Here is a 27,169-nt window from a genome sequence, read left to right on the forward strand (position 1 = left end):
GCATGTTTTTTGGAATGTGAGAGGAAACCGTGTTGTTATATATATATGTATATATATATAATATTTCTGAATCCAGCTATGTGAAGTCCTTGGAGACAGCCTCTATGAAGTTGGGTGCTGACATGAGGATGGTGAAGGTACAAATGATGGAAAAGAGTGAGAAGGCCACCAGGCAGAGACGGTCCACCACCGCTGCTGCAAACTTCCACTCACTACTAATGGCCTCAGCCTCATCCTGATCCCGGAAGCGCTGGGCAATGTAGGTCACCTCCTCCAAGATGCGCTGAATCTCTGGTGGCGGGATCCTAACTCCCAAACCAGCACACATTCCCAAAACATTACTACAAACACCGGGGGGCTCAGCCTCTTCACCAGGGGAGCCATGAATGCGACCCCCCAGTGCTACACCAGAGTCACTGGAAGGAGGGCACTGTGGACTCTCCATTGGGTGATAGCTGCCAAAATAGAGGCTCATTGAACCATTGGAGGTGCCCGAGGTGCATGGTGGACAGGAAGTTTGGGAGGGTGGAATAGAGAGGCTCGGAATGGCGCCCATTTCAATCGAGTTGGTGCTGGAGTGATGCTGGGTTGGATGCCGGAGCTTGTAGCCGGGACGCCTGCGCTCATCGCCAGGTTGCTTCATGCGCAGAAACCAAGCACACCAGTTCAACAGGACCACCCGAACCTGAACGTATATGAGGCACTCATAAATAATTGAGCTAATATTTTCACTCAGCACATTGACACATTTATTTTGTTCACACAACAACCTGTCATTATTATCGTACTTTAATGATCAAAGTGTTGTTACAATTTCAGTCTATTTTCACTGAGCAGCATCCGAATGGCGAAATGAAAATTACATCAATTCATCATTGACAAGGATTTTAATGTAAAATATCAATAGATGACTTAGAGGGGAAAAGGTGACAAAAATGAGCTATCATTGCATTTACTCTTCCCAGGGACACGTCCACTTGAACATTTAAAAACATGATATGAATTGATGGTCAACTACAGTATATCGCCCTTTCGGTCTTCGTCAGGTATCCTCTCACTTTGTCTCTCGGTCTTTTCTTGTCTTTGCTATGTGACCCAAACAGTGGAGGCAGACGGCCACTGCACAGTCAGTCTTGTTCTGGCTTGCTCGGCTTTTCTTCCCATGAGTGATTATTTCCTGCATCTGTGGCCCTGTGCTAGTTTATGCGGGGTTCATTTGGGCTTCATTTGGGGTCCAGTTAATCTCTTTATAAGTGAGTAGTGTGTTCTCTGACCTGCTCCATATGTAATGTCCCCCGAGATAACAACTATTGTGATTTGGTGCTTATTTAAAAACAAAACCGAATTGAAAATACTGTGCTTATTTAAAAAAAATTTGAATTGAAAATACTGTACTTAATTCGGTGTGAAAACAACTATTTCCCAAATGTATCGCTATTCTGCATAAAATACAAAATACAGACTGAAAAGCAAGAAGGATCTTGTCAATTGCTATATCTGCTCACAAGGACCTTTGGCCAAAAAAAAAAAAAAAGAGTTGTACCACTTACCCACTTAGGCATCTTGCCTCCCTGCGGGTCATGGTGATGAAACTGCAGGACTATCACAGTCACCACTACCGACATTCCTACTATCATCATGGTGCTGGCAAAGTACTGAGCTGGAAGACACACATCAAACATAATCAGCCTCAAATTGCTTCTTATGAATATTTTTGGTTTATCAGTTACATATATTATCAGTTGTTCGGTAAATTTAAGACCATAAACTGCACAGAGGTCAAAACATTTGGAAAACAAATGAGGGAAAGGGCAGTGGTTCCTTCTCACAAGAACAAAATGTGAAAAGAATATACTTTCTGGTGATTCAAGGCTAATGACAAAAGAAATATTCTCAATGTCGGGCAGCTGAAAATAATTAACAGCCACATTCACTCACAATCCGGTAAAGATGAATGAATCATTTTAATTATGAGGACAGGAGGGCATGTCCTTGAGTCATTAAAAATAAATGTTTTATTCGGTTGGGTAGCCATTCATCTATCCTGTATAAATACATCCATTCCATTATCTAAACCTCTTATCCTCACGAGAGTGTGCGGAAGCCTATCCCAGCTTTCTTTGAGCAGTAGGTTGTTAACTTTATAACTCTCAGAAAGTGTCAAATACAGTGAAGAAAAAATATTGATTCCAGTAATACCATGAAATCTGTGGCTTGTACATTGGTGGGCCAGACACTAAATTTCCATCAAATTTGTTTTGTTTTTTAAACTAATATGCTGCAAAGAGTGGAAAGGCTACGCCAAGTGAATTGTCCTTGAAATTAATTGTTCTCTCGGTTACCATATCTAGAGGTCAAGAAGCATCGAATAACACATTAATGCAGTTGTTAATACTGCTGGCAGAACCAATCCAAACGACGGGGACATTAATGTCGGTGTGTTGGCTGACAAAATTAATATTACAGTCACTTTGCTTTGCTATATCACAAAAGTGTCCACACTCACCAACATAATTCCACTTTAGAATGTGGCAGGTTCTCTTCCGGTTGGTTATTCTGTGTAGATATATTTTGTATCGAATATGTGACACATAGAGGCACACAAAAATAGAACCCACCGATGAGAGGAACCGAGTCAGAGGTGGCCGGCATGATCTCAGCAACCAGAAGCATGAAGACAGTCAGCGAAAGCAGTACGGTGATTCCTTACGAAAAACAGTGACAGGCAGAACGTTAGGAAAATAATTTGTCTGAGTGGAATCATTGGTGTGTGTAATTATTCCTGTCATTACTTCTGGATGTAATCAGTTATCATCTCCAAATCACAGTAATTTGTCAGGTGGAACAGACAAGGAAGCTTCTTAGCCCTCTAAAAATCTGTCAAATTCACGTTAACTGCACGTTGACTGCTCATTCACACGTGGATATCAATCAAAAACCAACTCCACTCAGAAATCCAATTATTCTGTGCAGTTTTACATGCATGTATTCATGACTCACTACATGATTTATGAGAATGTTTTCATGCATACTGTATATGCACACACAGTATTGCATGCTGTGTGGTAAAAAGGTAGGCTGGAAAGATTCAATGCTGTCAGCATTCCTACGTAAATAAAAAAGGGAACATTTAGACCCACATTCCCATGTTGATTTGGCCACAGATTGAAGTAAAACCTAATTTCAATGTCGTAAATGTGCAGGATTCTTTAATAATTCTGCCTTTTCAGTGGCGTACATGCAAAGGCCCATCTGAATTGTCAATCAGTGTAAAGTTCCCAAGTCGGAATCTGTGACGGTATGGGGCGGTGTTAGTGCCTGTGGCATGGGGAACTTGTACATCTGTGAATGCTCCATTGATGCTGAAATGAACATATAAGTTTGTGTTACACATTATGACGCACAAAATACCACAACAGAGACTCCGGACTGTTGAGCAGCTCAAGTTATACATTACGGGAAAGAATTCCACCTACAAAGCTTCAAAATTAGTGTTCTTAGTTGCCAAACACTTATCGAATGCTTTTTAAAAGAAGAGATGCGATTAATCAGTGGTAAATGTGTTCCAGGCATCAAACCCAAGAGTTAATATCACCGCCCCAAAACATTTAAAAGTTTGATTCTTCGTTGATCACACTTGTGCACCATCTAACCTAGAGAGATCTTTTCTCCTGAGTCAGCAGGCAGCAGGAAGACCAACAGGGCCAAGCCAGAAATCAGCACGCAGGGAATGAGCAAATTGAGGCCGTAATAAAGCGTTCTGCGGCGCATGGTGACTGTGAAGGTCACGTCAGGGTAGGGCTCCTTGCAACAGTCATAGTAGAGCTCATTGCGCTTGACTGGGACACCTGAGGGACACAGGGCAATGCAATTACAAAAAAAAAAAAAAAACATGAACACAATCATCCCATCTGTCTCCGTAAACAGCCATATGGGCAGAAGAAGGATGAATGGAGAGCTGGGTCACACAATTTAGGAAATATAGCACATTGGCTGCATTGCAACAGCCTTCGTTTTGTATGTTAGTAGCAATGGCATGACTTGTGAAACACTGGAATGAAATGAAACATTTTGGGATTCATCCTCATAGAAGATATTTTTCTTTGAGATACTTGTGTCTGCTCTTCCATAATACATGCCTGTCAATATGTCAAACAATTGTATTCCTTGACACCTGTTCCCGGTCCAGCCCTGAGTTGCAATCTGCCAACACCTCCTCGGGGCTCCAACATGAGAAGCCACCCTCCCAGCTGAAAGGCTTCGCTTGGGTGGTGTTCCAAATACTGACTACTACAATCAATGGTTGTTTTCTCTTTGGCTCTGTTTGAGTCAGGATTTCCCCCCCAAACATTTTCAATTTAAAATCCAAATAATGGCCTATTGGTCATTCCCAATGCTTGCTAAATAACCAACATCAATGACCAGGTTCCAAATTACTTTTTTACGGAGTCAAGTGAAAGACAGCTATTCAGATAAATGTACCGGTACAAAGATGCTACTGTCATAGTTTATCTGAGATCAACTTTATCTCTGTTGTTTTTTCAGGATTGTCTTGATGTCTTACTGCTGGACACTGGCAATGATAATAAATGTATTCTTTTATTTTAACAATTCAGACAAGCTAATTTGCTGCCTAAAACAGTTCCCACATAACGCTTGTTATTTTTTAAATACTGTATGTAAACACAGCATATAAAATACATCCACATGGTCGTATTTTCGGTCCCTTGAAGGCAGGACAGGGGGACATTGGAGCCTCATTTCACTCCATATAATCTGGTTTCCTTTCACGGTCCCAAAACATGCATTTTAGATGCAAAATCAATAGTGGACACAAACTTGATTGCGCACACAAACAGATGTGAGAGCCGATCTGTTAATTCCACGTGCAAAATGGCACAAATTAATTTATCACATGCAGTGTAATTTATCAAACACAAACACTAAAGCACAATTTTTTTCGTTTAAATAGGTCAGTCTCCACCACTTTAACCACCAAATGAATGTAAAATTATTAATCAAATGTATCTATCGTGAATCGTGATGAATTTATCCTCTTCCTCCAGCAAAATACAAAGCAACTCACCCACAAGATCCCACTCGCCATTGGGTATGTAGGTGGACGTGTCCACGTCAAGCATCTGGAGGTCCAGCAGCCAGCCATTGTGTGTCCAGGAGCCAAACTTCAAGTCACACTTCTGGACATCGAAGGGGAACCAACGCACGTCAATGTAGCAAGTGCTCTTCAGAATGCCGGGCGGGATGTACTGGCAGTAACCCGACGCATTCACCAGAACGTTGGTGTGAAAGGTGGCATCAAAACGATCATCCGCACTAGAAACAGAGTTACAATGGTTGCAGTGGATTCACTTGCCGTTCACTTGACTATGCTGATGACTGTATAGGCTTTGCCCAACATGAAGTCGTGTTCCCAAACGAAAACACACATAATTACCGGAAAAAAAGGAATGTTGGGATGAGAAAGCCATTGTGCCTGCTGGAGTGTCACTGGGGTTGAGATGTTTTTTGATTAATAGAATTAATAGAGAAGACTCATGCAATAAATGACTGAGTGACACTATTGTGCTTTCTCAGACTTTAGATTACAGAGATAGTATTTTTCTTGTTCGTTTGTTTGCCGTGAGGCAGCTGTTTGGCAAATCAAGTTGTGTTGTTTAACCATTTAAAGATATGTGCCTTTGAATGTTTTACCATGTTGTTTGATTTGAAACAAACAGTGTGTGTAGTGTAGGTTGCCTTGGGCAACAATAGCTATACGGGCTCGTCAACGATGAAAACCTTTCCCATACCTATCCAAATCATAAAGAATCCCACCCACGATCAGTGGTTAACGTGAGAGATCGTGTGGCCCGGCTTTAATTTCATTCAAAACCCCGTCAAAAGAAAGCATGACCTGCACCTTGGGAAAATATCCGGATGTATACAGTACCCTTTTATTTGATCCTGCCTCTGATCATCGTGTGTGTGCGTGGCCGTGTGTGTGTGTGTGCGTGCGTGCCTGCATGTGTGCGTGCGTGCATGCATGTGTGCTTTATGCTCCTTTTTGACACAAAAGCTTTGACTTTTTGCACAGTGAAACTGTATAATCACAACATGGGCACTATTTTTGTGACCGGCATAAATTTAGCGCAAAGCCCAGTCGAGCCATGCACATGCCAGTGGAGTTTTCACACAGCCAATTTACCGTATTTTTCGGATTATACGTCGCTCCGGATTTTAAATCACACTAGCCAAAAAAATGCATAATTAAGAATAATTAAGAACCCATATATAAATCGCACTGGAGTATAAGTCGCATTTTTGGGGGAAATTTATTTGATAAAATCCAACACAAAAAACATACATGTCATCTTGAAAGGCAATTCAAAATAAAAATAAAATAGATAACAGCCTAAATAAGTGTACGGTTTACTAAGGTTATATGACTGACATGTCTGGTAATGTCAGTACCTATGTAACATAAGAGTTATTCAGATAACTCTAGCATAAAGAACATGCTAACAAGTTTCACTCCAAATGACTAAATCTAATGAAATCTTCATCCTCTGTGTCACTTTTCAACAACTCCCCCAACTCGGGAGGTAGACGATGTGCCGCTTCCTCTTCTACGTCGCTTACGTCAGACTCATCGTCAATTATTCAACACATATCAAGCAAATAAATAACATGTGAAATGTCCTAATCATGTGCTAATAATTTCACGCATAAGTCAAGTCAAGTAAACAAGTCGCCCCAGAGTATAAGTCGCACCCCCGGCCAAACTATGAAAAAAAAAAAACGCGACTTATAGTCCTGAAAATACGGTACTTCCTGGACAATGGAAGTGGAAGAATGTGTGTTCTTCACATGACGATATAGAGTATACAGTATAGTTAATTAATATTAACTCTTTTATTCCCCATGACGTATGAATACATCAAGAAAAGCCACTACGACCATCTACCCTTGACATATTTATTCGTAATTTGCTTGTTTGATTGTTTGCGTTGTACAGTGCAGAAGGGTCCGACGCAACCTGAGAGGAAATTCTGATATCAACCATTGCGTCAGGGCTCAGTGTTTAATGAGACGGGCCAAGAATCCCACAGGCAAAAAGTACAGTACAGTGACTGTCTAGTTTCAAGTGTGACATATTTAAAGTAAGCAGAGAGCGTATACAGCAAATGAAGCGCGCTGAATAGATTATTTCATGCATCTCCCTCAAGTCAACAACCGTAAGAAATGTGGAAACATACAGCATGGGATCATTTTTGTGAAATAATGTTGCATTACATAGCTGTTGCAGCAAGTTAGTTATTTTGTGATGAATATGCCAAATGATAATAATATCATTTCACACGTGCTTGCATATGTTAGTTACCTGTTTATAGTTCATAGTTGGATCAAGGAACATTCTTAGTTGTCAGACTAAATAATTTTAGCAACTGTATTTTCACCTCTATAGTATACTTTTATATTATGTATTGAGTAGATGACAATGACATTTATTATTTAGTTACATGACTAAAAGTGTGCATTGCACACTTCTTCCACTTTTCGAAACAGTGAGATTACAGTGTTACTGCATGCTGTCTGCTTAATATCCTGCCTGACGTTTTGTGCATCTCTTTGCCTCGCCACACTGCACACCTGAACTTTACTCAATGACCATATCACCAATTACAGCACTGTAGAAGATCTCTGCATTCGCATTCCATTTTGTGGCGGAACCCCATACTTTTTAATTCCTCTTGAGAGGGCAAACAAAATAAAAGAAATAATTGTCTCAGCCTATAATCATGACTGATGATTAATTGTCAAACTAAAGAAAACAACAAAAATCTGAAGTAATACATTTCTATGCAAAACAAAAAGTCTATTTCAACAAACCTACTGTAACATTATTACAACTATCTCAACTAAGGTGAATAAGTACAAGAATTTTAAAGTATTTTCACAAATTTACAAGCAGAAGAGTCCAAAATACAAGAAAAGCATTGATAGCCCTGCAAGACAACAAAGGATGAGGCACATCGTGAATGCTTGACAAAATCCCGTTCTCTGGAGGTTTTATAAACTGTATCCGGGAGAGCTCGGAAGATATAAATGAACAGAGTGAATAATGGCAAAAAGGAGAAAGACAAATGGTGACTGCGACGACAAGTGGTGAGGTAGGTTGGATGATAGAGGGAATTGGGCAGGAAAGGGAGGTTGAGGGTAAAGGGTGGAGAGCAGTAGGATTAGAATGAGTAATCCATCAGGTCTAAAAGCTGGGCTTTGAATATTTGGGTTAATACACCCAAACCTTTGCTTTGTCCTCATGCTCCCTCCGACATGCAAGTGTGAAACAGACCTAGTATTTAATTAGGCAGTAGACAGTCTTGGTTTATTAGAATGATGGATTTCAGAGTTATGGGTACTTTTTTATTGTGTGTGTGAAAAATACTCAGTGTCAACATTTAATGTTGAGCAATAATTGCTCGATGTTTTAATAATATACAATGTGAGTCGCTCGAGGTAGTATCTGGGCTGTGTAATTGAGTTTTCACATATGATAGTGTTGATACGCTGTCATCTGAGACAGTCGCATTATTAAAATATTATACGTTTGCCCTGTTTGCTCTCCAACGACGAATTAAAATTTTGTCCATTAATTTTGATTGATATTCTGATCCGGAATGAGCCGAATAATAAACATGCTCCTAATGAGTGAGATTATTTTGCAGATATTTCTATATCGGGATTAAGCAGAGCACCTCGTAAAATCGGGCTGGATAAGCAGGATTACACTGCAATTGAAAAAAGAAGAATATTTAAAACCTTTTTTTTTATGACAGCGAAAACAAAAGATGTTCAAGTTCACATCAATTTTAAAAAAATCCCTTGGGATTAGAAAACACTTGGGACAGATAATAATTTGCATCAGATATTTGTTTTGCTTCAATCATCTCAATTTTAAACAAGATCAAGCTGCTGTGTGGAAGAACAATTGAAGAGAATTTGAACAATACATTAGGATAATTGCGAAGTCAGCCTATTATCGCTTGAAAAATCCATTTAGGATTAGAGGATTTAATGAACGTCTCAGAGGGATTTGGGCAAACATGTCCATACATTCATCTTCAGTTCCCTGGTTGTGTCCAAGCAAGGTTCAAAAGGCATCTTGAGCCCTCATCAGTGTCTCAATTCATGTGAAATATACCGATTGAATTAACAAGGTATCCATTGTTTGTACAAGGAGGTGTCTTGGTCTAAAAATGTCTTCTGAGGGGCGTGTCGGTGGACTGGCCTGAGAGGTGTGACATGTAAATGAAGAAGGGAGCGTTTTTCTGATATATCACTTGTAATTTGCATACACAATCAATAAAAAGCCGGCAGAGGCTGCAGAGGTTTGGTGTCAGTTGAGAAGCGCACAAAGAGTGGCTTCATAGAAAACTGTACCTCCTGCCGGCAGCAAAGACAATCTCTTCCTGAGTCTGCTTGTTCAACTGTCCGAGCGAACATCTCTGACAAACACCCATGAAAAAAAAAGAACACACAGCAGCACGGCAAATAAATTCAATTAAATGAACCTGCTTTAATGCAGAACTTTGAAGAGATGCATACATGTTGCATGTAAACATGTAAATGAGCCTGCAGGAAGAAGGAAGAACTCCAACCTGTTGTAGAGAAGGATGTCAGGAGTCCAGATCTGGTCTGAAGGGAATCGAAGGTTTTGGACACCAGGGTAGTGTTCTGGGTTCCAGCTCAGGTAGACATCAGTCCAGTACTGAGAGACAGAAGGATATCCTACGACTGTATGTCTTTGATTTGCTCTATTGTTGTCATGCTTACATAGGCCAATGAGCAGTCTTCAATCTTTCTGAGGAAGTGTTTTCAGCTTTCGTTCTAAAAACGATGCTGACAGTTTACAATCTTGGGAGAGCTGATAAAAATTCAAAGTACCATTTTCATGCACACATGCTTTTCTTACAGATGTGATGTTATGCTATGTAGCTTTTATTATATAGCTTGATACTGCAACTTTTTGTACTACAGGCTTTAAACAGACAAACCATAAGCTTAGTTGGGGTTAAGAACTGTGTAACTCCCAAAGGCTCATTTACACCATAAGCAGTGAGGCCCTTGCAAATGTGTGACGCTATACACCATATGGCCATATGGAAGTATTTGTGATGTTCTTCTGGATGAATAGACAAAGCAAATCCCACGCAGATATCTAGTCCAAAATCCTCCCAGTAACTCACCAGCTGCAGCCAGGCATTGGTCATCAACACTTGGTTCTTCTCATCCTGACACCAGAAAGATATCATAAATAAAAATACATTTGATGCAAAAAAAGCATGATTCTGTGACATGTAACACATTCAAATTGTGTTTATTATACGTTGTTTTATTCATGCTTAAACGACCAAATAGGCGCAGGTTGCTTCAAGATTACGTTCATGATCGATTAATCACTTGATTATTTTGTTGTTTTGCATTTAATCGATGAATCGGATTAAAAACATTTCCATTTCCATCCTATTATTCAAGCCATGACACTATTTAAATAAACAAGGCAGAAACTGCACAAAAATGAATCACTTCAGAAAACGGACAAAAATGTTGGTTATGGTTTTCCAAAGTCACAAAAAATGTTTTAATTTGATTCAACACAAAGATATCAGCCCACTTGCATGACGAATAGAAATCAGAGTGTGTCAAGAAGCATTTTAATGTAAAATGTAATTTAATTAATTAGTTAGTTAGTTAGTTTATTTCTTGAGGGGCTGAGTGCATCGTTGCCAGCTTGCTTGACGTGGACACTGGCAGGGTGGGGAGAAACCGACAGAGAAGGCAAGCAGTAGCCGTAAGTGTGTGGCGCAGGTGCATTCAGTTACAAGAGTGAGTCGCAACTGTTTGCTGCTGAAACTGGATGGAATGAAGCCCCATATGAATCAGCTACGACAATACGACATCTGTGTTTCACAACTATGCATGAAGTTACTGGACCGACAGCTGCGTTACGTTTTCCGGTGGCACAAGCCAACGACACTTGGAGTCAGTTTGCCCCTGACTATGATTCGATGTATGTGCAAAGCTCACACATACATGTTTCAATGTCAAATAAAGGTGCCGATTGGAGAGCTCAAAACTCATAAAAACACACACAAAAAAAAGTTGCATGATGAGAGAGTTCATCTGGAAAGTGGGTTGAGATCCTGAAGTGTTAGACCCGGGAACACGTGATGGGGGGGAAAACAATTATGAAGTAGATTCAAGGGAGGTATTTTTTCTTTCTTAGTTGACTAACAATTCAAAGTACTTTCAAGAACTTGAATTCAAGCAAGACTTTAACAGAGGATTGTAGAGACCACTAATGAACGACATATAAACATACTATACTTTGTGTTTGTGCATATATGCGTGCATGTGTGTGTGTGTGTGTGTGTGTGTGTGTGTGTGTGCGCGTGTGTGTGTGTGTGTGTGTGTGTGTGTGCGTGCGCGTGTATGTGTGTGTGCGGTTGTGTGTGCGAGCGCCCGTATCAACAACTGTGTGAAGTCAAACAGCAGAAGTACATTACTTCCGCCAGTGCAATGTTCTGCCCCTTGGTGCTTTATGAGCACCAAGGGGCAGAGCATTATCGCATCACTCATATGCACTCCTACAGCCTAAGTCATATACACATTAGACTAAAAAATAACCCAGAAAATAAAATCATTCCTATTGCCCACAGAGAAAAAAAATCTGTAGGGTATGATTTACAGTGGAAGCTTAAAGGAGCCGTTACTTCTGAGTTTTCCAAATTCTGAGCTGACACTGAGTGGATTTTTTGATTTGGGGTATGAGTAAGCACCAAGTTTCCAAACAGGCACCTTTTTCACTAAACTAGACATATGTAGACTGATGACCGATAACGCAAACCATGGATAAAGCTTCGCTTTTGGATTTTCCTCAAATATGCTGCCCATAAACTAAACGTTGTGGGTAAACTGGCATCAGTGGGAAGTGTCTACATTGCACGGTTCACACGGGCGAGTGAGCTATTAATTTGGGGACTGGAATGACAGACTAGAAAAACATGTTGGGGTATAATATTAAAATCTTATGGTAGATTTTTTAAATAACATTCACAATATGAGTTCTGGCAGATTATGTTGGTTTGCTGTTCAGTAGTTTTGTGCCATCTTTGAATTTTATACAAGAAAGCCATTTGCCAAGGGGTGGGGGGAGGAGTCGCAGTAATTTGTTATTTATTTGTAGTTTATTTGTTACAGCTACAGCTCTTGTGAAAGCGCTATATAAATAATGTTGCATTGTATTGTATTATAGATGAAAGAGTATCTTTTCTTGATGCATTTTAAAATTTAAATATTTAGAGTTACTCTTCTGTACATTGGTTCAATAAAAACAGACACTTATTTTGTCATTTTGGTCATACATCCGCTTAGGAAGTGTACAGTCCAACGCGGCCCTCCAGTAGTGCTGGTGAAAAATTGCCCCCCCCCATCATTTAAATTGCCCATCCCTGCACTAGGTACTGACATGTACAGTGCAACCTCCTCACCACATCGATAATCTGCAGAAGAGTGAAGCCCAGCTCCACCAGGATGGCAGCTGAGTCATTGACCACCGGCCTTTCTAGTCGGTTGTAGTTAGCAAGCAGGTCCTTGTAAAGTCTCCTCTGGTACTCTCCTTGCAGAGATCCTGGGGACCAAAGTAGCAAAGTTACATAACGTGGCAGATTTCCATAACACAGCAAAGATATTTTTTTTTCAGCGACACTTAGAGAGTAGCATAGTACAGTTCATCTCGCCCATCCATCAATTCTTCCATTCAACCACATCGAATATATCCTCAGCTGGATCATAAAGAGATCAGGTCAATCTCAACTCTGTGAAGAGTAAAGGAGCACTCCTTCAGCCTGGCAGTGTGTTGATCGGCCCATTAAGGCCAAAATGGAAAGCGCAGGTTAGCGTTTGAGGTCAGGCAAAAAGGAAGCAAGTTACATCAGCTTGTCGGCACACCATGACAGAGATTGGCATTTGAGAAAATGTTTGAAATTACTGATCAAAGAAAAATATAGATTGAATGTTAGTTTTTGGGGGGCAGAAATGATTGAAAAGGAGATTTGAATCCTGACTTGAGGTAGAAATATTATTTATATTTTTACAACAATTAGAGAAGAGAAGGATGAAAGCATGAGGAGAACTCCGCACCAGTGCCAAGATTAAATCCAAGAATCTCTTGGCTGTGAGGCAGACACACAAACAATAACTTTACAAAAAAACCGAATGAATCAATTTGCCATGTCAATTATCACATATTCTCAGGAATCTGTTGTTGAGCAACAATGCCACTATGCCTCAAAACATATAATGCCCCGACATTCTGCGTTCGTATCCAGGATCCTACTGAGTATGAGCTCGTAAGCTGCAAATACATTTTTTGCACCAAAATTTTCTGTCATCCTGTGACATTGTGGATAAAATACTAAACTGCAGGTTATTTAATTGTCAGTAGAAAGACCCTGAAGAAACAAACATGGCAAGAAAAGCCATAAATCTGTGTACTTTTGCACAGTGTATACTTACACTAAATAACGAGCCCATGTGTTTTGTCACAGTGGGAAGTGAGGTCCACACAAACATGAAAAAAATAATGCAGTTCGTAGTGGGGGCTGGGGAATATTGGTGCCACTGCTGCTGCCTGCCTCATGAAATTGTTCCTTATGTGTAAGAAAATAATTGCAGTCTTCAATGCCGAAACAAATCGTGCAGGGCTCACACCAGGCAGGAAAGGAGGCCTCCCAGTTCATTCTTTTTGTTTGTTTATTAATCATCTCAGTAATGAAGCTGATATGAAAAGCAGAGAGGGGAGTCTCATCACAGAAATTCTTGTAGCAGAAGGAAGCATTGTGATTTGTCCTTATTTCATCCTTTGCGCTGTTTATCACGCTGATATTGGAACGGACGACTTTATTTATGTATGTATGTATGTATGTATGTATGTATGTATGTATGTATGTATGTATGTATGTATGTATGTATGTATGTATGTATGTATGTATGTATGTATGTATGTATGTATGTATGTATGTATGTATCCTTGTATGTATGTATGTATGTATGTATGTATGTATGTATGTATGTATGTATGTATGTATGTATGTATGTATTTATTTGGTCATGGTACACTTTGATTCACCACAGCTCATTTTTATTAGTACCTCTTTTTATGAATGAAGCATGAGTATAATCAGTACTCGCCGTGATCAGCGTGTGTATCATTACTGGAAATGTCAAGGTTCAGCAGTCACTGCTTTTTTACGGCTTTCAGAAAGTCACTGATGAGCAGCATGGTCAATTATCAGCACAAGAGAAAATTGATTGGGAAGTCATACACCAATACGTTAACTTAAGGTCGGACAGGACTGGCTTTGGTGTCGCAAATGAGCAGGATTTATTTGCCCTAGATCAATGTGGCAAATTAAAAGAAAAAATAACTTTGGCCAGAAATTTATGAAAAGCAAAATTGGGGCAGGTAAGACAAGATATGTGTAACCGATAGTGTCCGACTGTTGAAGAATATTGGCGATGCACAGCAGGATTTCTTGTTTTGGCTGTATTTAATTGTCTCAATCACAAACCCTGACGAAAATAGCAGAAAACAATGGCTTCCCGTCAATTGGAGTGATACACAGGGACCCTTCACAAATTATATGGCATAGCAATGTATTAAAATACTTAATATAGAGATATATTATATACTGAACCACTTCTTGGTCTGAAAGATAAAACTATACATGTGAATAAGGTCTACCCATCCAGTCTGTTTTATTGCCTTTCCTGTTCAGTGTAGCAGGAGAGGCTTTATCCTTTTCCAGCTGCCCAACTTAGGTTAGGTCACTCGTATCTCAAGGTATCACTGCAATCACAAGAGTTTCAAGTGGTTTGACAAGTCAACTCAACCTGATTTATAGCGCAATTAAAAAAACAACCACACCTGCACATACAGGACTGTTCATTAAGTAAAAAGCATCCATATGAAAACAAGTAAGCGTTAAAATAATACATGAATGACAAAACAAGATCACAGATGTAGGGAATCTCCTTTTCTGTGATGACCAGGCTGCAATGGATGCTAAGTGGGTCGGTCATATTCACATGATAGAGTACAGTCATAATGCCATTGCAATTAATTCAATTTGAAAGGAAACAAGAAACTCTTAACTCGCAGCTGCAGATGCGTAAACTTTGAACTTAATCAGAATCACATTGCACTTCTTCTTATGTAGAAATATGGGCTGAATGTTCCATCCATCCATGATCCGAGCCGCTTATCCTCATGAGAGTCGCGGGCCTGCTGGAGCCGATCCCAGCTGTCTTCAGACAGTATGAGGGGTACACCCTGTTAACACTATCTTGTGCCAAGATCATCCAAATTTAGTTTTTTTGATTTGTTTTATTTTTCTTTTATCATTTTATACTTTCATTCTTTGTTAATCTTTCCACCGTAGTGACATTTCTTCTGATGCATTTCTCCCAGTTCCTATGTCGATGTCGAGAATAAATGTTCACCTTATAAAACTGCACTGTGTACTGTGTGTGTTGAAATTAGTCCCCTTCAGGAATCTGCAGAGAAAAAGCGTTGATCCCACAGTGAGCGAAACTGATTCTGGGGAGAGCAAACCTTGATTCCACGGCTTGAAAGTTAATGCCACAGTGGGCTACAATAATATGTAATCTACTTTTTATTTCCTTTTGTCTTGTTTTTAGGTCACCTGCGATATTGGGTTTTAACATTGGTCACGATGGGGCTATGTAGAAAATTCTGCTACTACTCAATGTATAAAGTTTGAGAAGCACTGGTCTGAATGGCACGACTCACTTTTACTCCAAAATAGAATAAGTAATTCATACATACACCTGACCCCCCTTGAACTTATCATGTCATCAATGCACGCAAATACACTCTTGAAGCGGACTATGACTTGAAGTAGCATTCCAATGGGCTTCCCAATTGTCTTGAATGCAGCAGATAACAGACCACCCATATTGCACATGATAAGCATCGTTGGAATCTTATGGGTGTTAAATGTCATGTGAAAAATTCAAATTGGAAAAATCAGAAGCTTGATCTTAATCTCTCCATATGTTTTTGTCCCAACCCACAAGTACATCAGTGTTGCTCACGAAGCTCTAATTTATGCAACCTCATTTTGAGTATATTTTGTACGAGCATCCTCTCTTTTGATCTCCTCCTCTCCTCTCCTCCTCTCCTCTCCTCTCCTCTCCTCATCTTCCTGGCTGTCCTGAATCCACTTGCTTTTTTGAGACATAAATGAACACATTCCACAGCCAACTGGGTTCTGTATTGAAATAAACAAGCCAAGAAAAACATGATTGGCACCGTTTCCAATTAGTCTGCGTCACCGAGAAATGGATGGAAGGAATTTAGAAGGATTTCCATGTGTGTGGGGTGTGCCTTCCTGAATGTAAATGTATTTGTTTGGGTTTAATCAGTCCATTATTCTCCACTGCTGTCAAACAGCTCGCCGATAACGTTGCGTCTGACTTTGAGACACAGTCATCAGAGCCGGTCTATTCAAAAACAGACTGCCACAGGGACCCGTTCTTCTTTTCACAGGCTCTCACACACTCGTATCTCATGAGCACACACACCCAAAGACACTGTCATGGCTGATGTTTTTGTGTCTGCGCTTAGTAGCCCTAAATCGTCTCAGGCTTCAGCGTCTGACTCCCACACATTTATTTGCTGATTGTAAATTACCGGTAACTGACATAAATTATCGCTGTATAATTTAAGTGTATTGTTCAGGAAATCGATGCAACATTGTGTGGAGAAAAATATACTCAGAATTACGCTCTAAAAGTAGCATTACTGATCCAACGCAGTTACTGAAATACACCAGCTTTTTAGTTACCTCTACCAAGTGCAAAAGCATGAGGGTCAAATGTATTATGCAGTCGCAATAATGTTTATCTTCTTCTCTGTACTACTACATAAAGCCCATTTAGGATTTGATGCATCTAAATTGGGTATATTATCAGAATGATGCCACTACATCAATAAAACAACGCTTGGAACTCATGAGGGTCAAATGAGTAATGAAGAATAAACAATTTGGTGACCAATCTGCACGAAACACGGACTAAAAAAGGGTCATCCAATTAGTTGCATTAGATTAAATAAACTTTGATTAAACACACAAAGACAGATGCTCTTTGGAGAAAAAAAACAATCATATAAACACTCTACAGATTTGATCGGATCAACACAAAACATGATGCTACATTTGAGAAAGATCAAAGAGCTTCGATCGCTCAGCATTTTGGGGGCGGTATGCTCGACTTGGAGCGGTGGGGGGCGGCTTCTTCACAGACAAAGCGTTGACAGCGCACCTCTCCCTCGGGGCTACCGGTGAGTCAGCCAAAAGACAAAGCTGCACATCTCCAGCTACAAATATGTGTTGGCTTGTGTGTAAATATGTATAAAAAGTAATGCAAATATTGCAATCCTGTGTGGAAAAGGGCTGAAAAATAAACTCCCCAAACACCCTTTGTTGTTTAATAAATAATGGTGACACACTTTTGTTTCAGAAACAGAGGAGCATAAAACACACCTCACTTGGAGTTGAATACTTCCACTAATTAATTAGGTCAAGAGAAGAAGATGGGGTGGGAGAGGGGAGGGGGGTGCTCCCTGGTCTCCAGGAGTTGTAATCTTAAACCCAAGTCATCCTGTTAGATAATACAACACAATATATCTTTATTTAGCGCTCACAATAGCTGCAGCTGTAATCGTAACAACTTTTGTATGAGGGGACGTGATAGCTGGGCAAAAGCTGAACCAAACTTCATTTCAAAATAAGTATAATATAAAATTATAACTATATAATCAAAATAGGACGGCCCGGTAGTCCAGTGGTTAGCACGTCAGCTTCACAGTGCAGAGGTACCGGGTTCGATTCCAGCTCCGGCCTCCCTGTGTGGAGTTTGCATGTTCTCCCAGGGCCTGCGTGGGTTTTCTCCGGGTGCTCCGGTTTCCTCCCACATTCCAAAAAAAACATGCCTGGCAGGCTGATTGAACACTCTAAATTGTCCCTAGTTGTGAGTGTGAGTGCGAATGGTTGTTCGTTTCTGTGTGCCCTGCGATTGGCCTGCAACCGATTCAGGGTGTCCCCCGCCTACTGCCCGGAGACGGCTGGGATGGGCTCCAGCACCCCCCGCGACCCTAGTGAGGATCAAGCGGTACGGAAGATGAATGAATGAATGAATGAATGAATGAATAATCAAAATAAGTTGCCAGAGTAATTTTTGACAAAGTATCGGGGAACAGCATTCAAGAAAGATGTATGCAGATGAAACCCTTGTGGTTCTGCTAAAAAGGTAAAGTTGCCTCGATTTATCTTTACAACTGCATGTGTAAATCCCGATTATAAATATGTGTTCAAGTTACTTCAGCAACGCATAATACGACAATTATTTTCAGGAGCTAGAATTGTGGAGCTATTTTTATTAGTGTTCTATTTTCACTTGAGGGTGTTTTAAGTCACTGAGAACATGCATTCAAAAGTGGAAAGAGCAACAGGTGCTTGGCAGAACATATGGACAAGTGTCTTAATGGGTCCCGAGCTGGATCGAATCATATAGAAGAGTTTTATAATCTATGGTAAGGGATCACAGCCCTAAAACCACATCATGTTTAATCCTAATCCGGGAGCAAAGACCTCCCATGTGTCTTCAACTTTCATGCTCATTGAACCTTCTCATGATCAGCGCAAATCCTTCTGGAACTGAAACTGTACAAAAAAAAAGTCACAATTAATAAAACGTGTTTTGTTGAGTATTCTACACTCAAAAGAGGTTATTACTCTTGCGAAATTGAATAAATGTGTGATTAGGTGACTTTTTAACTGTAGCATAGTTGATATAAGTACTGAACTATGATGTTAAAACCGATGCTAGCGCTAGCCTAACATGATAGGTGTCCAGCCTAGTCCGCCAGTATCACAGCACATTTGGTACTTTCGTGTTGCCGCAATATTGACTCAACAAAACCATCAACAGATTGAAATGTTTGACCTTTCACACTTTGAAAGATGAAGATCACAAGAAGTTTTCATTGCTTTGAGGTTACTCGAGAACGAAAAAATGTGACAAGTGTTACGTAAACCACCTTATACGATGGTTAAAACTCTGAACAAGGCATTAAATCGTCTAATCTACGTATAGGCCATGATTAAAGAGGCACTTATTGCTGACGGGGGGGAAAGCATCAATCTGCAGTACAGAATAAAAGACAGTGAAAGACAGAGAGAAAGAGAGCTGAGGTGTTGAATTAAAAATAATGAGATCAAATGACAGCATCTGAGCCAGACAGGCTCGGGCTTTGGAGCATCTGAACCTTTGTGAAGGTCAAGAATAAAATCCATAACGTTGTAGGCTGTTAGATTGATACATAACACAAGGCTAGTGGCTATTTGAATCATATTCCCAAACAGAATACGAATGTTGTTTTGATGAGTCTGACTTTGAAAGTGACTTCAACTTCTATGTGACAACTGGTGTTCAAAGTTTGCAAAAATTCCGAGCTCTGTGGTGAATAGGGATAAGAATCGAATTCCAACTCGGTTTTAGGGTGTCTTTGCTTGGCTGATGATTCCTTCTGTTGATTTCACTTATGTGGCAATTAGGTGGTGGTGTCGCACGCATCCATCCATCCATTTTCAAATCGGCGTAACCTCACAAGTGCCGCGGGCGTGCTGGAGCCTATCCCAGCTGTCTTTGGTCAGTAGGCGAGGGACACTCTGAATTGGTTGCCAGCTCATCGCAGTGTGTCCCAAGAAGCAAGAAGTGTATTCTGCTCCTGAACTTTTCCTACAGGCTTTAGGCCTTGTCCAGTCGCCTAAAGCGGTACACGAAAGAGAATGAGGCCAGACGAATAAACAGGCTGTTCGCAACACAACCTGCGAAAGTGTACGCTCAGTGACAGGGTCCTAACAACAGAGCCGACCCACCAAGACTGGAAACTGAAAGGTACTGGAAAGGCATATGGGAGAAGGAGGTTGCACATAAAAGCAGTGCACAATGGCTGGTGACCCTGAGAGAGGAGCACAGCAACCTCCCTGAACAGAACCCAGTTACCATAACAGTGGCAGACATACAGGAAAGAGTCTCAGATATGAAGAACTGGACAGCACCAGGCCCGGACATGGTCCACACCTACTGGCTAAAGAAACTCACAGCACTCCATGAGCGCATAGCAGTACAAATGAACCAGCTGCTGAGGGATGGACTCACCCAGAATGGCTAACCGAAGGGCGAACCATCCTGATCATGAAGGATCCCTCGAAGGGTGCAGCCCCATCCAACTATCGGCCAATAACCTGTCTCTCCACAACATGGAAGCTCATGTCAGGCATCATTGCGGCTAAGATAAGTGGACACATGGATCAATACATGAACGAAGCACAGAAGGGCATTGGTAGAGATACCAGAGGAGCCAAACATCAGCTCCTGGTTGACAGAACAGTCGCACAAGACTGCAGGTCCCGACGTACCAACCTGTGCATAGCTTGGATTGATTACAAGAAAGCCTATGACTCGATGCCACATACATGGATCACTGAATGCTTGGAGTTGTATAAGGTGAACAGGACCCTAAGAGTCTTTGTTGCGAACTCGATGAGGATGTGGAAAACCACACTTGAAGCCAATGGCGGTCCCAAGTGATGGAAACATCAGGAAGAAGGAACACGAGAAACTCGAGAAATACCAAGGGCTCAGAGAGGAGCTGGAGAGAGCCTGGAAGGTAAAGGTGACAGTCGTGCCTGTGGTGGTCGGAGCACTTGGGGCAGTGACCCCCAAACTAGATGAGTGGTTGCAACAGATCCCGGGAACAACATCGGACATCTCAGTCCAGAAATGTGCAGTGCTGGGAACAGCAAGGATACTGCGCAGAGCCCTCAAGCTTCCTGGCCTCTGGAAGAGGACCCGAGCTGAATGAGGGACGGACACCACCCAAGGGGTGAGATGTCAAACGATTAAAATATTTAATCTAATTAAAAATGCAACTGTCATAATTAACTCAAATGGACTATAAAATTAATCGTGATTACTGACACATTTTTTATCGTTTCTGAATTTCCTTTTACATTTTTTGTCCTATTTTTCCCCCATTTTAAAGCTCTCATCAACATGGAATCATGAATCCGTTTTCTATGCGCCAAATGCAAATATTTACTGAAATAACAATTTCGATTTTCAATTTTACATGAACATTTTTCACTTGGAGCAGTTATTCACACATAATCTCTCGCAAAATATTACTGTCCATCAACAACAGTGAAAACAATATTTTGTCACACAACAGCTGCTTAAACAGCTTTTTTTATAAAATCAAAACAGCAATATAACATTATAAAGTGCACATCTAAGGTAAACTAGTACTCAGCCTATAGTAGATTTAAACCATGGTTGCATACTTCGTTTTTCTCAAGTTTACTTTGAAGACAGCAGTCTGTTTCTGTATGTTTGTTGAAGAATAACGAGACACCGGACACCAGTGTTCATTATGTGCCGCTGTATTCAAAACTGCCCGCCGTACAAAAAAGCGCACAGACTTCCCCCGTGCTGCTGGGGCAAACCATTCTGAAAGGGGGGTAGGGGGGGGGTCACTCCCCTTAACACAGTCAGGCTATGTTGATTGTGTTGGTCCTTCTTGTGCGGAAGTATCTTTACAGTTTTTGTGTTGACCTCATTTCGAATAACTACACTTGGTTCGATGACAACACTGGAGACGTTTTATTTTCGCTAAGTCCCTACCACTGTCAGACAAACAGAGAAGCTCCACCCGCTCTATTTATATGGACGCAGAACAGTGTAACCTTCCACACAAAATAGTTCCAAACAAGTAACAATCGTGTCAGTGGCATACATCGTATACCTGTATAATACAGAGAGAGAGAAGAACAGATAACTTTGGTCTTGTCAGTGGAGCAATCGGGCAGCTTTTTAAAAGTAAATTTTCGATTCAGAAACTCTTTAATTATCCGTTTTCGGTGTCTCGTGCTGCCGTGGCTGGCAAGACAGACATGGGCGTGGACTTCTGCAGCGCGCTTGTTGTTTTGTTCTGGTGTATTTATAGAGCAACATCCGCTTGTGATCTGTGCCGCGTTAATCTCGCGAGAAAAAATTTAATCCCGTTAAATTTCATTTAAATTAATGCCAATAAAAACGCGCTAAACTGACAGCTCTAATATATATATATATATATATATATATATATATTTACACGCACACACACACACAACCACACTGGTAATTCACCGAGATGCTCAAGATGGGTCAGGGTGTGTGAACATGTATACTTATCAGGCACATATGCACACAGATCATAAATCATTTCACCATTATGCATTCATCCATTATTCCAGAGTTGTGACTAAAATGGAGCCTACTCCAGCTCACTTTGGCGGGCCACACCCTGGACTGGTCACCAGCCAAACGCAGGGCACATGTAGGCAAATTCACACCTTTGGTCAAATTAGGGTCTTCAATTGAATTTCCAGTACAGTATTTGAATTGAATTTGACTTTATTGGGTCTACTGCAGGAGGACAAATCCCGCCCCTCCTCCCCACCATGCTGCTCCATACATAGGACAATACAGTGCAGACAAAATACAGTGCAGACTAACACAGCTCTCATCCTAAATCCAGAAAAACTGACGGGCATACACACACTCCACACTGCCCTCATGTCGTCCAGCTTGTCTGTCAGTGTCCCCCTGATTGCTTGTTAATTCGGCTGGTAGAATGTGGGATAAAATGATTTTTTAGAGCGGTTTAGTGCACAGAAAGGGGTCCTGAGTTTAGAGCTCAAATTGGGACTGCACCAAGGATGTCGTTGGCCTGTCGAACAACAGGCTGGACATCTATGTCCTGGGGACATGATGAAAAATCTGCTGCTCCTCTATATGTCACCTCCAGCATGAAGTGAAGATGAAAAACACCACACAACCCACGTTCCTAATTCCACCACATATAACAACCAGAACCAGGGGAAATTTTGGGTGAGTTCCATCATTGGCGTGACTGTCCACACAAACATTTCTTGACGGGAACCAGTTGAACTCTCTCTGTCCATCATATATTTAAAATGCACCTCTGTCAAAGATGACATGTTTTGATATCTGAGAAAGGTGTCTGTGGTTTTTGGTTTTGCTCCAAGAGTCATCACGTCATGGCAAAGAAAATAATGGAGTAGAAGAAACATTGTTTAACATGAAAGGGCATCATGCATAAATCATGTTTTTCACGCATTATGTTGCTGAGATAATGCATACATCTAAGGCGTAAACCCAACGATAAATGTGTCAGTTCATGCTTCTTTGCATGTTTTTGTACTTGAAAATTCCTCTCTGTTAGAAAGTTAACCAGATACTACAGGACAAATTGTTGTAAAACAATCAAAATCATATCTCCCGTGTTGTAAGAAACCAAACAAAGAGTTGTTTTATAATGCACCCTGTATGGGAACTCTACGAAATATATCTTTACGCATAATATGTAGGCAAAATATTGCACATTGATAGACAATAAGCGGTGAATAGTTCATTCATTCATTCATTCATCTTCCTAACCGCCTGATCCTCACTAGGGTCGCGGGGGGTGCTGGAGGCTATCCCAGCTGTGTCCGGGCAGTAGGCGGGGGACACCCTGAATCGGTTGCCAGCCAATCGCAGGCGGTGAATAGTGTATAAGTTAATACGCATAATGTTTATCATCTATGTCTAATATGTACAACACATAATCGTAAAAGCACCGTGTCCAGAATTGTTTATCATTGCAGAGTTGCTGTACAAGTGAATAATGAGGAGCATAAAAGTTGATTTAAATATTTAGAAATATTTACTCAATTTATTTGAAGTGTAAAGTATCTTTAAAAGTATTCATTGTATAATTTGTCCTGCAAGCGCAGTCATCATTGTTCAAATTTCAAAATAAGTCCTGGCTGAAATACAAAACCAACACAGACGACATTATTGCATTCACGTTCAGCCCCCCTATTAGTTCCAAACTGTGCCCTTATTGAACAGAACATGAGTGTGTACTGTAAATAATTTGTTTGTGTCATACCTTTGAAGAGAAAGGCAGTCCACATGTAAAATCCAACCGAACACGCGGCCCAAAACTTGTGGCACCGCATCCTGGCGGGTGGCAGCGCCCCTGGCTGCGGGCTCTCGGCTGCTGATGCTCTTTCGTCTATGGAGGGTGGCGGGAACAAGAGGCAGGAGAGAGGTGGGGTAAAGAGACGAGGAGGAGAGGGAGGGAGAGAGGAAGGTGAGGGAGGGAGGGGCCAATGTGCCCGCTTTGACAATCCAGAACAAGTGAAGAGTAGCGCATTCACGACACTTTTACGAGACTGTGGAGGTCGAGGCAGGATTTAAATGTATTTAGCCAGAAAATGTACATTTGGGGGCGGCCCGGTAGTCCAGTGGTTAGCACGTCGGCTTCACAGTGCAGAGGTACCGGGTTCGATTCCAGCTCCGGCCTCCCTGTGTGGAGTTTGCATGTTCTCCCCGGGCCTGCGTGGGTTTTCTCCGGGTGCTCCGGTTTCCTCCCACATTCCAAAAACATGCGTGGCAGGCTGATTGAACACTCTAAATTGTCCCTAGGTGTGAGTGTGAGTGCGAATGGTTGTTCGTTTCTGTGTGCCTTGCGATTGGCTGGCAACCGATTCAGGGTGTCCCCTGCCTACTGCCCGAAGACAGCTGGGATAGGCTCCAGCACCCCCCGCGAGCCTAGTGAGGATCAAGCGGCTTGGAAGATGAATGAATGAATGAATGTACATTTGGACATGATACAGCTTTTAATCGAATAGGCTATAGGCTGCTTATTAAATGAACAGTCCAGTGAGCATGGTCCATTTTTCACTCAAAGTTTTTCGTATTTTTGATCAGGAAAATAATATTATCTTGCATTTTCAATTTAATCAATTTGTTTTGGCGAAACTACTCTTAAAAGGCTCCTTTCTACAGAGCAATATTGCTCCGCCCCCTCCCTCTTTCCATGTCTTCCCACGGTGGGAGTCAGCAGAGGAATTTGTGCATTCAAAAACATTGCACATACATCGCTTATCATGTCCAAAAAACAGCAATGAATCAGCAGCAAAGTTCATGAGGAACACCTCTACTTGTGCCCACTTCAACCTCTAAAAACTGAAGTTATGGGGAGTCCAGAGAGCAAAACGTTGCAACAATCGAGGCGAGACACAACAAGCGTGCGAATTATGATTTCTGCATCACTGAGAGTTAAAATGGAACATATCTTAGCGATATTGCGAAGATGAAAAAAAACGCAGTTCTAGTTATATATTTGGAAAAGAGAGTGTACAATCAAATATAACACTGGGATTTTTTGCTGAATCACTTTGGTTAACGGTATATTTATTGAGGCAGAAACTCGTGTCCTTGAGTAGGTGCCGGTGCTGAGCAGGGGCACTAGTCAACATTTCAGTTTTATCAGGGTTAAGAAGCAGAAACATTAAAAGTCATCCATTGTTTAATCTGAGCAAGGCACGCAACTGCACGGGTTAGTTACTTATTTCTAACGGCAAAAACAGTTGGCTATCATCAGCATAACAGTGAAAACTCATGTTATATTTACATATGATGTCACCAAGCAGAAGCTTGTAGAGGCTGAGCAGAAGGCCCAAATACCGATCCCTTTGGGACTCCACATGTAACATTACAAAACTCAGAAGGTGAATTACCATGAATTACATGGGGCTTCTTCTCTGAGAGGTAAGAACTAAACCAGGAAAGGGCTGAGCCTGAAATACCAACACACATTCTGAGGTGTTCCAATAATATGCTCGCATCGACGGTGTCAAAAGCAACACTAAGAAGGAGTAATGCTAATATTGACACGGTGTTGGAGTCCATAACTTGTGACGTTGAGTCCGAGGCGATGAGAAATCGCCTCGTGCACAACAGAAAAAACGAGGTGGATCCCAGGAAAAGGCAGACACGAAAAGGTATTGTATGAAAAAACAAAGGATTTTAATACGAACAGAAAGAGCCCGACAGGGAAAATGGAAACAGAAAACGCTGGTCAAATAAGGACCAGGAAATAAGGAAAAACAACCGAAAACGCTCGCGAAAAAACAAAGAGCGAGGAAGTATTGAGATCAGTAATCTAGATCAACCACAATCTGGGTGAAACGCGAATAACAATAGTAGAGGCCGTAAGGCAAAAAGGCAGCGAGTAAATACGAACGATGAAAAAGCGAGAGAGAGCAATGGCACGGTAAGGAATTCTCCGGCAGTGGGAGACCTGCTGGAGTCTCATTAATATAGGAGGGCAATCAGTCCGAGATAGAGAACAGGTGCACCGAACAGGCGGAGGGAAAAATCCGCCACCTGTCGGCGAGCACGCGACGTGACATAACTAGGAGAAGATCATCGGTCACTTTTGCAAGGGCCGTTACAGTAGAATGGTGGGCCTTAAACCCTGACTGAAAAGGTTCAAATTGATTGTTTGCGGCCACGTAATCATGAAGTGGTTGCGCTAGGCCTTTTTCCAAGACTTTTTGCAATTTCGAGATTTGAAATAGGCCTATGGCTACAGAAGTTCTTCTGGGTCGAGTTTTAGTCGCTTAACAAGGGGTCGAACAACAGCAATCCGATTGGTTGTGTGTTTCCCATGGCTGTCATCTCTGTCTGAAGTGATGAGGTGTACACTCTTCATCTCATGATTTACCCTCCCAAAAAAATTGTATCAGAAATGTCATCTTTTCCATTGCTAATAATGCTCAGTTTAATAGTCAGTGTCAGAGAGGTATCTTTGTTATTGCGGTAATATTTTGCAGTGGTTTTGAACAGCACCACTTCTAATACAGGACTGTGAAAGTATACTAAATGGTGTTGCAGTTGATTGAATATGAATATTATGTGTAACATGACATATCTTATTAAGTCAAGTTTCATTTCCACCATTTGCAATGTTGGCTGTCTTTGTCGTTATTCTAGGCCAGCATGCCTCAGAACCAGATGAGCTCGACAGATAATTCCTGGCAGAAATAGAATCCAAGAGGCAATGAGGTGGAAAAAAAAACTAAAATGTTCTTACTCACTGACTCACTCTTTTGCCATTTTT

At 41.1% G+C, this 27,169-nt stretch overlaps 1 protein-coding gene across 1 annotated transcript; it reads right to left on the reverse strand.

Moving 5' to 3' along the window:
• Positions 1–24,309, reverse strand: LOC127603142 (neuronal acetylcholine receptor subunit alpha-7-like). Its single transcript, XM_052069249.1, has 9 exons — positions 24,149–24,309; positions 12,552–12,691; positions 10,248–10,292; positions 9,660–9,769; positions 5,087–5,334; positions 3,654–3,848; positions 2,619–2,705; positions 1,551–1,660; positions 1–685 (listed from the first exon to the last, which is right to left on the reverse strand). The coding sequence occupies exons 1-9, from the start codon at positions 24,216–24,218 to the stop codon at positions 77–79; spliced, it is 1,614 nt and encodes a 537-aa protein (XP_051925209.1). The 5' UTR covers positions 24,219–24,309; the 3' UTR covers positions 1–76.
• Between the last annotated feature and the right edge of the window lie 2,860 nt (positions 24,310–27,169).

The sequence above is a fragment of the Hippocampus zosterae genome, chromosome 1 (genome assembly GCF_025434085.1).
Source record: "Hippocampus zosterae strain Florida chromosome 1, ASM2543408v3, whole genome shotgun sequence".
NCBI classification, from domain to species: Eukaryota; Metazoa; Chordata; class Actinopteri; order Syngnathiformes; family Syngnathidae; genus Hippocampus; species Hippocampus zosterae.